Below are 15,987 nucleotides of genomic sequence, written 5' to 3' on the forward strand. Positions count from 1 at the left end.
ATATATATATATGCCTTAAATATATATATATATATATATATAGCAATGTTATATATATGCCTTAAATATATATATATATATTGCAATGTTTTATAGGGTGGGCTTCGCAGCCAGCCACACAGATCAAAATTTGAATCCAAGGTCCAGCACTTACTGGCTTTGTGGTCTTGTGTCAGTTCGTTACCCTCTTTCATTCTGTTTCCTTGCTTAATAATAACCTGACCTAGATAGTGCTGCTCTGGCTGAAATAAGATGAAATAAGGGGAACACAGAGCACAGTGTCCCACTCTAAGAGAGTGTTTGATAATGGCATCTGCTCTGATGATCACCACATTGATGAGAGAGGCAATGGTGATATTAATATGAACCTATGGAAAAGGATGGGTATGAGAAAACCTCTACTTGTCACGGTTTGTTTTTTTTTTAAAGATTTATTTATTTATTTATGAAAGACACACAGAGAGAAAGAGGCAGAGACACAGAGAAGTAGGCTCCATGCAGGGAGCCCCATGTGGACTCTATCCCAGGTCTCCAGGATCACGCCCTGGGCTGAAGGCATTGCTAAACCGCTGCGCCACCTGGGCTGCCCTTTTTAAGATTTATTTATTCATGAGAGACACAGACAGAGAGGCAGAGATATAGGCAGAGGGAGGAGCGGGCTCCTTGCAGGGAGCCTGATGCAAGACTCCATACCGTTCCCGGACCACATGACCGGAGCCGAAGGCGGGTGCCCAACCGCTGAGCCACCCAGGTGTCCCATCACTGTTAACTTTACATGAATGTACACTCACCAAGAGTAACTTCCATTTCCCTTGACTTTTTTTTCTTTCTTTTTTTTTTAATAATCACTGCCTTAAAAAGAGCAAAGATGGATTCAGGTACTTAGGGAGGTTCTATTCTATTATAGAAGGCACCAAACCACGTGGCTCAGATTGCTGAACAGACAAGGCAACAATGTACATGAGAAACTGGCAGAGGCACAAGAGATCTTGGAACATGTGCAATTAATTGACACTGTTTATTCGGTCTTGGAAACTAATCTAAAAGAATTTACACTTTAAATCAATGGTGACTGCCAATGAGCCTATGAGGGAATCCTTGCTAGGACCCTCTGGCTTTAACTGCAACTCATATTGATAATAACAAAAAGAGAAGCCTCCCAAGCAGAAGGTCAATCTAACCTAATCACTTAATGCAGAATTATGATATCAAATTTCCACATCACTGAATGACCCTGGGTTTAGAGGTGTGTGCCATAAAATAGCTGCGGGTGTTAGACATTTAACAAGTTGTTTTATTCCTAATTGCTGGCATTTGCTTAACTGTTTTCTTAATTCTAATTTATGTTTTTATGTTCCGGTTTGTTTACATAGCCCATAGATCCCAATTGCCTTTATTTGCTTAAGTGTTTCTTTAATTTTATTTACATTTTTATATATGTTGCTTTGCTTACATAACTCATTGTTTAGGAGCAGACTAGAAATAACCATAAATCCCCATTGCTAATTAGCTTCATCCTCATGACTGATTAGTCAAGATTATGAGCCTAGAAGAAGGGCAGGAAGGTGGCCTGAGAGTGAGTCATAGGATCAGTGAATTTTATAAATGGAAGGAATTTAGAGCTTAAGGTGTCTTTCCGATAGAATTCCGTGGTTTTACATCTTCAGCATTAGAGAATTGTGAGAAAGATGGGATGCTTACTCTTACTCCTTTATGCAAAAATGTAGAAGGATTTGGTAACAGCTTTGAAAAACAAGTTAAGAATAAACAGAAAGGCCAACCAATGATGACTATGAGTAACCCATAATGGGGGCTTGAAAGAAGAATCAGAAACTTGACATATGAATGGGCTATAGAAGAGCAGGGAATATTAATGAACATGAGGGGGCTTCTTTGGAAGTAAGCAGAATGGATTGTTTGGAACTCCCTCTCCAGCAGCTGTGCAGTTTAGTTTGTAAAGATTTTAGCTTGCCTAACTGTAAGGTTAGCTATTAGCTTTGCAGTGGGGAGTATTTAAAAGTACACACAACATATGAAGGAAAGAACCTGGAACCGAGTAGCCTGCTTCATTCCAAGAATCCATCTGGCATGTAAAGAACTGCTTGTCCTACATTAAACCCTGCAGAGTAAGAGCCATTTTTCATATCTCATACCCCTATTTTTGGTTTCAGATAAGACAGCCCTCTGAGTTTAGGGAAGGAACAAGACTTTTCAGAACCATCTAACTAAAGGACCCATCTAGGATGAGCTCCATGAATCTCAAAACGGAGACACGTGGAAGTTGTTTGGGAAATGGGTTTAAAAGAAAGCTCAAGGGGCAGCCCGTGTGGCTCAGCTGTTTAGCGCCTGCCTTTGGCCCAGGGCGTGATCCTGGAGACCCGGGATCGAGTCCCACGTCGGGCTCCCCGCATGGAGCCTGCTTCTCCCTCTGCCTGTGTCTCTGCCTCCCTCTGTGTCTCTCATGAATAAATAAATAAAAATCTTTAAATAAAAAAGAAAAGAAAGCTCAAGTGACCGCAAGAGCGGGAAGTCTAGATCCCCAAATAATGTGTCTTTAGTCATTTGTAGACAGAGAACAATGTAAGAAAAGGTGTTTTGGATGTGAAAATCCGTAGCCGGGGTCCCCAACATTAAAGGACTCCTGGTGATGGGGCAGGTTGATAAGTGAAATCCAGTCTATCGTAAGGTAAACTTATCTTTGTAATAAAGAGCTCGTTTTCGCAACTTTGGCCCATCGGGAGGCAGCTGAAGGCAAACCCTAAAAAAATAAATAAATAAATAAATAAATAAATAAATAAATAAGTAAGTAAGTAAATAAATAAATAAAAATAAAGGCAAACCCTGCCAAAGGAGCAATCCCTGGATTATCAAGAATTGCAGACTGTGAGCTGTTGCGAGGCCTGCACTGGTGCTGGACGTCAGGCCGTTTCCCTCCTCCCACAGCCACCTCCCTCTGACACATTTCCCAACGCTCCCGTTTCAAGAGAAAGTGTCTGGCACTCAGATCCGCTCCAAGCAGACGCAGACCTGCAGCAAGCGGGACAACGGGCTCCCGCCCCGCCTGGTCACCTCGGGAGGGACGGCGCAGGGCCCGAGCGCAGCGCCCACCCGGAGCGGCGCCCTCTCGGTCCCTACGGTGATCCCGGGAGGGGCGGGTCCCCGTCCGCGGCTTCCCCGCCTCCGCCCAGGACAGTTCGAATGCTCCAATCGGGACAGCGCGTTCCTGCCTCTGTCCCGCCCCGTTCGGCTCCGAGCGCAGCACGATTGGCCTGGGACGGGCAGCGGAACCCCGAGGGGACCACCTCCTGACGGCGAGAGCGGGAAAGCGTGCCAGGCGCTGCCCTAGGCGTGAAGCGCGCGGCGCTGCGGGCGGGCACACGGGGGGCTTTGGAGCGACTTGCCCCGTGTCCCGTACGCGACTCCTCGCACCCGGGACTGTGCACAGCAGCGGCCAGGAGCCCGGGCGGGCGCGGGGCAGAGCGCTCGCAGGCCGGGGCGGCTGGTCTGGCGGGCCCAGGACGCACGCAGGCGTGAGGAGACCGCGGCGCGCTCCCGGGCGCTGGGGACCCGAGGCCGGAGAGGCCGGGCCGCGGCTCGGGGGAGGCGCCAGCGGCGGCGGCGGGAGGCGCAGCGGCCAATGAGCGCGCGCGCCGCCCTCGGGGGCGGGGCGTGCGGCGCGCTGCCCGCCCCCCCCGCCCCCGCCCCTCCCCCCCGGCGCCGGGGCCGCAGTGAGTGAGTGGCGCTGGCAGCCTGTCAATCCCTCAGTCGAGCGGCCTCCGAGCCCGGTTCGCGGCGGCGGCTGGCAGGGCGCGCGGCTCCGGCAGCGGCGGCGGCGACTCCTCCCGCCCCACCAGTCTGCTGTCCGCCCGGCGCGCGGCCCGCCGGGGCCCTCCACTGGGCTCCGCGCCCCGCTGCGCCGGCCCGCCCGCTCCCAAACTTTCCTCCTCCGCCCCCTTCGCTCCCCTCGGCCCGCCCGCCGGCCTCCTCCTCCTCCTCCTCCGCCGCCGCCGCCGCCGCCGCCTGCCGCCGCCGCTCCCTCCCCCGGGGCCACCGGGGCTCGGATCCCGCCCGGCCGAGGCGGCGGAGGCGGCGGCGGCGGCGGCCGGGGGAGGGGAGTGCGCGGGCTGGGAGGGGGGCGGCGGGCGTCCCGGCAACTCGGCGGGCTCTGAGGAGCAAGTTGCGCGGGGCCGCCCGGCGGGGCGCGCGGCGGCGAGGAGGCGGCGCGGCGGCCGCGTGAGGGCAGCGGGCGCCGCTGCCTCCGCCTCCGCCACCGCCACAGCCACCGCCGCGGAGCCCGGCGCTTCCGCCCGGCGCTTCTCCTCAGCCTCGGCGGCGGCGGAAGCCGGAGCCGGGCGCCCGTCCGCGCCGCCTCAGCCGCGAGCCCCGCCGGCCGGGCCGCCCCCTCCCCGCGCGGGCGGGGAGCGCGCGGCCGCCGCCCCCTCCCCCTCCCCTCCCCCTCCCCCTCTTTCTTCTCCTCCCTCGTCGCCGCCGCCGCCGCCGCCGCCGCCGCCGCCGCCGCCGCCGCCGCCGCCGCCGCCTCAGCCTTCGCCGTAGCCGCCGCCGCCGCCCGCTCCCGCCCGCGCGCGGCGGGATGGACGATCAATCCAGGATGCTGCAGACTCTGGCCGGGGTGAACCTGGCCGGCCACTCGGTGCAGGGGGGCATGGCCCTGCCGCCTCCCCCGCACGGCCACGAAGGGGCGGACGGCGACGGCAGGAAGCAGGACATCGGCGACATCCTCCACCAGATCATGACCATCACCGACCAGAGCTTGGACGAGGCGCAAGCAAAGTTGGTGTCTCATTAAGCATCTTTTGTGTGCGTGCGGGAGCCGGGCCCGCGGCCGAGTCGGGGCCCCGGGGGCGGGGAACTTTCTCCGCAGACCGGCCGCCTGCCTGCCGGGGCCGCCGGGGGCCCTGCCCGCCCCCCTCGACGCGGGCGGGAGTCGGCAAAGTTGGTCCCGGGGCTCGGGACGGACGCGGTGCCCGCGGGTTCCCGGTGGTCCGCCTCCCGCGTCCGGCGCTCCCGCGGACTCCAAGCTCCCGCCCGGACCCCGCGCGCGCTGCCCCGAGAGGGCCCCGGGCCGCGCTCGCGGGAAGTGCAACTTTCTCCCCCCGCCCGGAGTCGCGGCGCCGGGCGTCCCTCGGCGGCCGGACGGCCTCGCGGTGCGGGCGGCCGCCCCGGCCCGGCGGGCGCGGGGTGCTGGGCGGCTCCCTGGCGCGTCCGGGTGCGGGCGGCCAAGTTCTCGGGGAGGGAGGGCCGCCTCGCAAACTTTGCCGGGCTGTCACCGCCCGCTGGCCGCGCTCGGCCGGCCGCCGCCGCCGCAGCGCCCGCTCCCCCTGCGGAGGGCGGAGGGCGGAGGGCGGAGGGCGGACGCGGGAGCCCGTCCGCGCCGTCCCCTCCCTCGGGGCGCAGGGCTCCGCTCGGCTGTCGAGGCGCCCCGCTCGGGTTCGCGCCCTGCGGTCGCCGAGGCGGCCGCCCGCCGGACGGATGGGTCGCGCCTCGAACGGGCTGGAGCTTGAGCCGCCCGAGCTTGCGGGCTTTCGCTAACTAGTCAACTTGAGTTTGTGTTGACTTGCCCTGGTTCCAGGCGAGCCTTCCAAAAGAGAGGGCCGGGATTCAATCTTGGGTCGAACTTAAAGGAAGGCGCCATATTATTCCATAGGTGATGCTAATACCTTTGTATTTTGCGATTTGTCTTTTAGGAAACATGCTCTCAACTGTCACAGAATGAAACCTGCGCTCTTCAGCGTCCTGTGTGAGATCAAAGAGAAAACAGGTAAGAGGCTGCGCCCCGCAGCGGGCCTGGAGACCCCCGAGGTGGGGTCAGAGCTACTCCTTCCACTCTCCAGTTGAGAGCTGCTGCTTTTGGGCACCGCCATCTTTGATCATTCTCTCCTTCCCACCTCCTGGTCTTGAGGAAAAACTGCAATAAATCTGCTGGAGTCGATTTCTCAATTCCGCCCCTGGTATAAAATGAAGTGTAGATGCGGACGGGGCTGGGTCGCTGTCCCCAGGCGGCCGCCCCTGGCTGCAGGCAGGGAGGGGCCCCCCCCCACGAGCCGAGCGCCAGCCGCCTTGCCTTCTCCCGCTCCTTTCGCCTTGTTTGTATGTCAGTTTTTAAAAGGAGCAACGGGAGACTGGATGCCAGGGACCGAGTCCCTGGGAGAAGCATCTCCTAACTTTGTTTTACTTAGACACCCTAAGTAAGCTTCAGCTCCGCAGATAGATGCAATTGAACAGACTCCAGGAGGATGTCTGGATTAGGGTTTTAGTTGGAAAGGCTACTTTTAAGAAGCAGGAAAGGGTAATGATGTGTTTAGGCATACACAATGTATTACACCTATTACTTTCATTAAATTTTATGTTTGAAGTCATTACATTGTAAATATGTTTAATATGTTTTAGAAAGTAGAAAAAGGTTCACAGCAGGTTACACAATTTTTGAAGTGTTCAGTGCAGGGAACATATGAGAAAGACAGGTTTGACAGAAGTGCTGGAATAAAAACTACAAAAACATGAATCTCTGACAGTTCATTTCAATTGAATTTTCTTGTTAGGCTTTTTAAAATTAAAGGTATTTTAGTTTTGAGGTGATAACTCAAGTGGAATCAGAAATTTAATTTAGGTGCTTTAGTTCGGATTTGGCGTTATCTGCCCTGTATTATGGCAAACAAGTGCATTAAACAAGCTTTACTGTTGATTTGTCTGGGGTGCGTGCTTGTGTGTGTGTGTGTGTGTGTGTGTGTGTGGTAGCTATATGGTATTATAAAGTTGCTGTTTTTTAAGTTGAGGCAGAGAAGAGAAAGTTAAAGTCCAGGATATAGCAATATCCAAGTGATGCTTTTAAAAGATTAAATGTCATTGTGTTTAAATCAAGTGTACAAATGATAGTACACTGAATATACTTGTTAGTTGGTAGGAGTATTGCCATCCTTTTAAGTAGATTTTTCACACTCAATGCTATTCTAATTCTAAAAGTAATCAAGAGAAGATGATGGGTTATTGCTATCTATTAAAATGTATGCTGAAACCATAATTAATAGAAAATATTGAGATCTTTAAAGAACAGTTTTCTTGCTTCTCATTCACATAGCATTCATGGTTTGTAAATGCTGAGTGATTCTTTTTAAGATAACATTTTACATTTTGAAAACTACAGGCATTTTAAATTACTAACTTTGTGTTGATTTTTAGCCACCTTTAGGAAGCATTGTGATTTAAAATGGTAGATAATTTTTGTCTGACTATAAAATGAGACATCAAACATTAAATCTTGAAGATTCTTAGTTTAGAAGCCTAAAAGTGTACAATTCTCAGTAAATTATGTTGCTTAATGTCCAAGGATTTTCTCGCTATCAGGGCTCCACTTCAGTTTCTGCTGACAGCTAAGCACTGGGGTATTGACTATGTTGTGAATATTAAGATTGATTCAACTTACACTGCATTATATTACTAGGGAGAGGAGATTGATATTCTTCTCCTATCACCCCCCATCTCGTTATTTGTATTTATTTTTTTTGCCTTTTTAAAGTTTTGGCCTAGCCAGCTCGAGAACCAAACCCAGCAAACTGCTTTTCTTATTTGGACACTTAGCAGCAGGCCGAATTCAATTAGGAGGCATAAGTCCTCTAGTTGCTTATTTGCACAAGACTTAGTTACACTATTCTGAAAGGAAAGTATAGTCAGCCTAATGTCAAAGGTGAGTTACGAAAAAGAAACAAGTCTTTTCAGACTCTGGGATTACTGGCAGAGAGAGCTTCGGTCGGGCTCTTGCTATTTAGAAAGGAAGAGGTAGCTGACAAAGGAAGGAAATTTTTGTGTTTTGAAAATTGTTTCTGAGGCTTTCAGTGATAACTTGTAAATTAGATCCTCTTTTTATGCTTTGGCCAGCAGATTCAAGTTTGCACGTTATCTCTTTTGTAAAAAGCCAACAGCCGACAAAGAGTAAAAGGCAGCTGTCTGGGTAGAGGCATCTTCCTGCCTGCCTCTCTAAGCTGGAGAGGGACAGGATTTAAGTACCATATGATTGATGGGGGTGAAGCTCTTTCTCTCCTCTCCTTTCTACCCACCACCCATAGCTCCACCTCATCCTCCAAAACTAGTCTTAGAAAGAGACAGGGACGCTGGACCTTGTATCCTTGATTTGAAATAAAACATCTGTGTAGACATTAGTGTTACCAAGGCAAAGAACGCGGGGCAGCAAATTCCAGGCCTCCCCCTTTCTCCCCACATCTGTTCCCACAGTTGTGCTTTGGAAACATCATGAACTTATAAAATAATCATTGTAAAATATATGTATATTGCATAATGGTTTTCCTTTAGATCATTTTATTTAATCTTATAATGTGGCACCCAGAGATTATTTCTCTGCAATCTAGAGAAAGTTTACCTATTTGTAGCAGAAACTGGAATATTATGTGATGACTCTATTCTGCATAATGGAGGGGTAGGGGGTTGACTAGTGGGGAGGTGGGGGGGAAAAACTGTCACTTCAAGGGATAATGTCATTTCAGTTGTGCTTTTCCTAAAATAAGACAAAATCATTTAAAAAGAATTCCATGTATTTATAGATCTGCCAGTAGATTTTGAGGTTCCTGATCAGACAGTGAACACAGCCAGTTCTGATGCACATGAGGGATTTAGTTTGGAAAACCTCTTTTTTCTCTTCCACCACATATGAAAAGATATTTTTCCTTTCTGACAGGTAAATGGGTAATCTACCACAATTATATTATTTTCTTGTTCGGAGGTAGGGAAAGTATACTTTTACTATGAGATGCTTGCTATTTCTTGAAAATGTATTCTTTTGTAAAATTCATCGTACAATTATTTTTGGGTAGAAATGTCATCTTTCATTGAGTTGTAATATTTATGCATTTTGAAAGCAACTAAAGAGTTATAGGCTTTAAAATCAATATATTTGTCTATTTTTTTTAATTTGTCTATTTTCAACTAACTAAGCAACCAGCGAGGTAGTTGTTGATATGTTTAGATTTTCCCCCTTGATGACTTTTTTTTAGCCATATTTTACGATCTTTGTCTTATTTAATATCCCTGGTTCTCCAGGGTCTCCTCATCTACATACTTATTTTGGTGCATTCCCTCACATCTTTTTGGCCACCTTAATCTTAATTGTTGAAGTACTTTCCTTTGTGAAATAGTCCATCCTCACAAATCTGCCTTCTTTCCAAAGCCTTTATTTATGAGAGTTCAAATGAAGAAAATGGTTCTTTTTGAGAAATAAATGCGCTTAAAAAGATTCTAATGAAAAATCCAACATTTTCGTATATAATCTGAATCATATTGTGAAAAAAATGTTTTGTATTTTAAAAAAAACAACACAACCTTTTCCTTTCTAAATGGTAGGTTAAAATACTCTATGTTGATAGCTGCCAACCAAACTCTGATTTATTGCCACCACAAACCCTAAATAGCATTCATTTACTAGTAATGTCTAATGGCATACATGATGGTTTGCCAGATTTGTGGCCTTTGTGAGGCTTATAAGCAGGACTGACTTGGGAAGATCATAAAACTTAATGAACTTCTCTACTGCAGGAGGTGTCCGCAGGGGAAGAGAAAGGCCTGCTTGGCTGGTTGGGCTGGTTGAAGTATTTTTTATGTTTAAGGAGAAGAAATGACTATTAAAAATGTTTTACTTTTAAAGGAACCGCCCCCCGCCCCCCCCAGCAAAAAACAAGTCATAGGAATTTTAGATATCAAAACTGAATCAAGAATGTAGCTTGTTATATGAGTTTTAGTATGCCTTTAGAATGTGATATATATGATTAAATCTTTTATCTTTGGTGCCATCAGTAGGACGAGGTTTCAGAGGGATAGAGTAGTACTCTCAGTGAACACCTCTATTTAATTCTGACCCTACAGGCTTAGAAACTCATTAGAGTCTTCTTTTTTTCTGTCTTCTTTTTTTTATGCTTCAATATTAAATTTGCTCTTTTTCTTTGTACAGTGCCATGTAATTCTTTAATTCCCAGTGTATAAAAACCAAATATTTCACAAAGTGAAAATTTAACAGGAAAGATGAAAACTGTTATGTATGGGACTAAATGCTATTGTATATATTGCATATATTCTTTTAAGTTGCTCTTGCAGTATGTCCAATATAGTTATCATTATTTGTCCTAGACTTTTAAAAGCAAATGCACCGTTCCACACATGATTCATTTTTGTGTTTTAATGAACTTATTTTCTGTTTTTTAAAAACTTTTTCTTATGGACAACTGTAAACATAAAAAACATGTAGAGCTAAGAAAAACTCGAACTCCCATGAACTAATTGCCTACTTTCAGCAGTTAGCAACACTTGGCCAATCTTGTTTTCTTTGTAACTCTCACCCTTTCCAAATTATTTTGAAGCAAATTGTAATGGACTTTTAACATTTAAAATTTCATATCAATTTTAGACATGTTACATTTTGTTTACATTGGAAATATTAAATAACTAAACAGGAAAAAGTATAAAGTCAGTATATCATAGAAGTGTCATAAATTATATTGCTTTATCACAAATTTTTCCTTAAAACAATTTAGGAATGTTTTTATCAATTTTTTTTTATTTTTATAGATTTGTATAACTCATTATAGTTTTTAAGGAGGTATTGAGGGAGGATGTAAAAGGGTGGTGTTTTTCTAACTTTTTTACTCTTCCTTTCTCATCTTTTTAAGATAATACACGCATTGTATTCATAGAATATCTAGAAAAAATCCTACTACCATACTGGTTTAGAACTTCATGATCTACAGTATCAAGTATTATATTATCTTAAAAATATGGGGATATCTTACAACTCTCTTTTTTAATTCCCAATAAAAATATATTGAACCTCTTGTCAGTGCTGACTTGATCTGTGCAAGTAATTCTTTCATGCCTCAGTTTTAGTGGAGTTCATTTTATTACAGATTTATGTAGTTTTGGTCATTTGCTTGGGACTTTACTATGTTATTTTATTAATTTACATAATTTTATTCCTAAGCAGAAGTGTATTAATACAATGGCAAAGGAAGCCCTGATTTGCCCTAAAGAGCGTAGTGTTTCACCGGCTTTCATAAAATATATCTGTGTACGTCTTTCATACTATAATCCTTTCCCTTTTAATTAATTTCACTTGTACTTCTAGATTTCAATTTATAAATTTTGTGAAAGGCTTCTTCCAAGACAGATTTAAGCTTAACTTGGATTATTTATATTTTGATATCTTATGGTGGCATTGTACAGGATGAAGTTCTGTTATATGAAGTATGGTCATAAAGAATTGAAACCGCATTTCATGAACCACACCCTAAATCAGTCATTTTATTTTATACTCATAACTTTGAGGTATCTATTCAGAATAAATACTTAAAACATCAGCACAAACACATAAAGTTAAATGAAGATTTTAGACTATATTTCCTCTATTCATGTACATGTGGACATCTTTAGGTATTTATTTCAATATTGACACTATAAGAATAATGTTTTATTTGTTTTCTCAGCAGGCTTGTGTTTTAGCCATTTATCAGTGTGATCAGCATGATTTAGGTAGTAACTGACTAACAAAGCTTGCACTCCCCCCCCCCCCCCATGTTGACCTTTTCAAGCATTTGCTCTACTTCAGTAGGCCATTTGAGTCTTTTGAGTAGGTAGTGAGGTAATTTACATCACTATGTAGTGTAAGTTGGTGGAAGTTTTCCAGACCTGGCTATCAGATTTTCTTACACTGTTACAGAAGTTAATCAAACAAATTGCTATCACAGCTAAGTGATAGTGTTGTTATATTTAGCAAATAAGTTAATAAGCAGTGCTTGAGCGAGTCACTGAAAAAATAAAGCATCTCTTTATGCCTTCCTCAGACACAGAACATATTCAAATAAATTTCAGTAATCTCCAAACTTAATTCTAATTATTGCCTTTGTAGGTAGAATAGTAACCAGAATCTCTTTATTTTTTTAACAATGTATTCCATAAATATAATATGTTTGTAGTTTTTGATGGTAATGGTAGTTTGCTTTGGTACTAAATCGGAGCGTATCTCTAAGCAAAGAATGGTGTGATAGAATGTTAAGTTGAACTGGCATAGGTTTTTTTTTTTTTTTTTAATGGACTGACTACATGATAGTAGCTGATTAAGACTGAAGACAATTAAAATTAATTTTGGATAAAAAAATTGTTAAAAGTTTTGTATTTTTTCTTGAGTTTAACTGCTTTAAAAATGTTAAGCTATTTTGAACAATAACCCTTTTTGTGTGATCATATTAATGAGGAATACAATGTAATCCTTTTAATGGTGATGATTCCTCACGATGTTTAAACCATTATTTGGGAGACTCAACATATGTTACGGCAAAATGATTTTTTTTGTGTATTTTGTTTTATGTGATACATCAGTTTTCAAAGCACATTTCATAGGCATCAGAGTCCAGCAGGTGGCTTTTTACATTAAAAAATTCATAAATTTTAAAATACCATAAAATTTTATTTCAAATTCAAATTAACTAATTGAGAATGTCAACATTTCCACTGTCTTCTCCATATTAACATTTATAATAGAACAAATGGTTGTATATAGGAATTATCTGCAACATAATCTAAATTAAGATTCTAAACAGGCATTACAGATGCTGGTAACTTTGGCAATTATCATTTTGTTTGGTGAACAGTAGTAAAACAGTGTGCGGTAAAAGTGTTTAGAGAGAGAGGATAAATAAATTGAACAGTTTTGCAATGCAAAGTGGTTTGTGGTGTTTTTGAGGATTTCTTGGCTCTCTCTTAACTGCTATTGTGAGCCTGGAGCAGATTTCCCCATTGCTAATGCCCTAGAAGTATTAATTCACTTTGATATGCTAATTAGAGGGCATTATGCAAGAAATGAGATTAAGTGGCAGCATGAAGCCATTTGCCTGTCAGTAAATTGAGAGCTTTAGCATCAGGAGGAGCTTTGTTTTTTTTTTTTTTTTTTTTGAGTTTCTCTTGGTTTTGCATATAAATAAAATTGATTGAAAGGTCTAGAGAAGCTTCTAGAACATTGGTATATTTCCCCCTACCTTATGATTATTTAAATGTGGTGTTACAGAATTTTTCTGAATATTAATTGACCTAATTGGAGATACAAATAGGCAGTTTTTATTGTAATCTCTCTGTATGAAAGTATACCAGGAATTTTGTTTCGTCTCATCTTTTTTTTTCCTAAAGCCTAATTTCAGCAACATGGCTAGTAAACTGTTATCACCTCTTTTCAGAGTGTAAACTTGTGTGTGTTTGTGCAGCAATGTCTTCACTAAACTGAACTTCACAAGAATATTTTCTTGAGTAGGGAAAAAAGGAGTAAGTTGTTGCCTTGGGCTTTAGAAAACTATATTAAATGAGCACTAAGACTGAGACTTTAAACCTAAAAGCAGGAACAATTAGAATTAGTGGTTATACTCTGTACTTTACACACCTGTGGAATTTATATTTCAGCGTGTATGTGTTGTCATAAGATCACTGCATTTCTTAATTTTCATGTTGAAGTGTGTTTTATACTTGATTCTGATTTTGCTAACTGTAGTGGTTTAAGCCAGACCTTTGATTTTTCTCTCTATAAAGCTACTATGTGATTTTCTATATTTTGTGGGGAGATGTATGAATGAATATTGGAATTGGAGTAATGGTCTGGGAGGAGGACAGAACTTCTCTGGGCCTATGAAGAATTTAAGATTTTCTTAAACATGGAACTCTGTTTTACCTCTATAAACCATTGCTAGAAGTAGAATTGCCAGACCCTTCCCTAACTGCTACCAGGCTGTGGTTAGATAGGAGAGAGTTTGGATGAAGCATTTATACTGAGGCTTGGTTCTAGTGCCTGAATTCCACTCCTGTGGCTGTGACTCTAGACCTAGTAAACCATAACTTCTCTTCAGAGCCATATGGATTATTTAGTCACCACAGCTGCCGTGCATACACACTACCAAGGCTGGCATCTCCTCTGTGTGCATGTATGGTGCCTGTTAATGTTAATGGGAGTTAGGAATGTGCACACAGAGAGGGCAATGAGAGTCTCTCTTGAGACAAAAGTCCTGGTTACATTTCTCGGTAAAGAGGACTTAGTGTACCTACATATTAGCTGGTCTTCTAAATGAAATAACTTACTTACTTTAAATTCTCATTCCCTTCTCCCTGAACTAGTTAAATCAGTGAATCCTCATTAGTCTATGATTACTTGGAAAATTTCATTTAAAGCGCATGAAGTTATTTTTGATTGAAATGGGAACAAAAAGCTTTTGAAATTGGATATTATTATTTTTTTTACATAAAAGGTGTTTACAGGCTTTCAAATGTGCAAAAAGCCTTGCATGTAGGAATTTATAGAGAAGTTACTGAGAGGCACCCCAGAAATACTTGACTGACATTTGTTGGGGGGAAATCAATGCATTTAAAAATATATGTGTAAGTGGAATGGCAAGCTTATATGTGATGTTATGTAGAAACTTTTACTATCTTAGTGTCTTCAAATGAAGAAGAATTGACTCAGGTGGTCTCATAAGTTTCTTTTTCCACCACACTTCTCAAAAAAAAAAAAAAAACCACATACATACTAAGGATGAAGGTAGTTGGAATTCATAGTCAGATATATCATTTTCAACTTGGAATAGGAACTAGAACAGGAAATTGATTTTATATTTATTATGAAAGCAAGAACTCTTCCACCAACTGACAGCTATCCATGTATAGTTTTGTGATAATTGTTCACAGACATTACTCTGCAGTTGGCCCAGATTATTTATAATGTTGATCGGGAGCATTTGTCCATTAAAAGGTATGCGTATAATGAATATCCTTAATTAAATCCAGTCATATTGGAATATTTTATTTTTCTTTTACATTGGATCTTCGCTTTAGGATTAACTGTCAGTATTGGTAAGAACAAGTTACAATAGATTGTGCAATGATTTCTCTGGCTTCATGGATGTATTTATTACTATTTTTCAACAAATTATACTAACATGAAAAGTTGTGTTTGAAATGATTGTGTGCTAGATAAGGCGATACATTACAGGAATGGTTGGGTTTATGGAGCTTTATGTAGAGGTTTTCCCAGAAATTATAGCACAGGGCTGTCACTATAAAACCCAGTGATACAGTTGGTAATAACATGCAGTGAAGATATTTTTAGATTTTCACTTGTTATTCAAATAAGTGAGAACCCTCCAGTTTTTCTCATATTTCTTTGTTGGAATCAGTGGAGGAAAAAAAATGAAGGAAATTCTTTTAACTGTGTATGGGATGTGGGTGTTGGATGTGGCTGAATTTCCTCTTGTTCACCACTTGTTAGAGGAGTGATGTGATATTGAGGATATCCTTAGGAACTTACTGACTTCTTGGTTCTTGACCTTTTGACTGTGATCACGTATAGAAATGGAATCTCTGAAAATGAAATGATGGACTCTATAAACCTAAATTCTATTCTATTAATGTATTACATGAACTGATTTTGATTTACCTAGATAAATGACATTCTGTGTTCAATGAAGGAAACATTTCTTCCTTTTGGTATAATCAAGCTAATAATGTTATAGTTTCTAATATTAAACCAATTCTTTTTTTTTGACTGATTATCATTATGGCTTTTTAGTTACTGTGATTGTTATGTCACTTTTAAATTTCTAATGTTTTACAAAATACTGGCTTAATACTGGCCAAATAGGTAAGAGTGTTTTCCAGAATTAAACTACACTCTGTGTGTACGTTGTTTTAATTTGAATATTAGGAGTTTAAAGTTTATACTCAACTGACAGTTATTCAGTGAGTAGATTATTTTAGAAGTACATTTTCCCATTTGAGAAAGCAGCTGTCAACCATTGTAATGTGAGAAAAAAGATGTTTACTCCTATAAGTTTTCCTTTTCAATTTTAAACGTTAGAATTAATGGCCAAGCTATAGAATTTCTAAATCTATTCATCCTTAAGCAATTATAATTTGCTAAATTTAGCTGAGTGGAAAGGCAGG

At 43.0% G+C, this 15,987-nt stretch overlaps 1 protein-coding gene across 4 annotated transcripts in view; it reads left to right on the plus strand.

The window, feature by feature from the left end:
- PBX3 (PBX homeobox 3) overlaps positions 1 to 15,987 on the plus strand; it is a 231,105-nt gene that overhangs the window by 9,216 nt on the left and 205,902 nt on the right. For 2 of the 4 annotated variants that reach the window (XM_077850691.1, XM_077850695.1), the window contains exons 1-2: positions 4,516 to 4,791; positions 5,706 to 5,779. In XM_077850691.1, coding sequence (XP_077706817.1) covers positions 4,592 to 4,791; positions 5,706 to 5,779 — 274 coding nt within the window. In that variant the 5' untranslated portion in view covers positions 4,516 to 4,591. Of the gene's footprint in view, positions 1 to 4,515; positions 4,792 to 5,050; positions 5,166 to 5,705; positions 5,780 to 15,987 lie in introns of those variants that run through there. The other 2 variants (XM_077850694.1, XM_077850693.1) reach the window with 2 other exon arrangements.

This window comes from Canis aureus, chromosome 16, assembly GCF_053574225.1.
Source record: "Canis aureus isolate CA01 chromosome 16, VMU_Caureus_v.1.0, whole genome shotgun sequence".
Taxonomy (NCBI): Eukaryota; Metazoa; Chordata; class Mammalia; order Carnivora; family Canidae; genus Canis; species Canis aureus.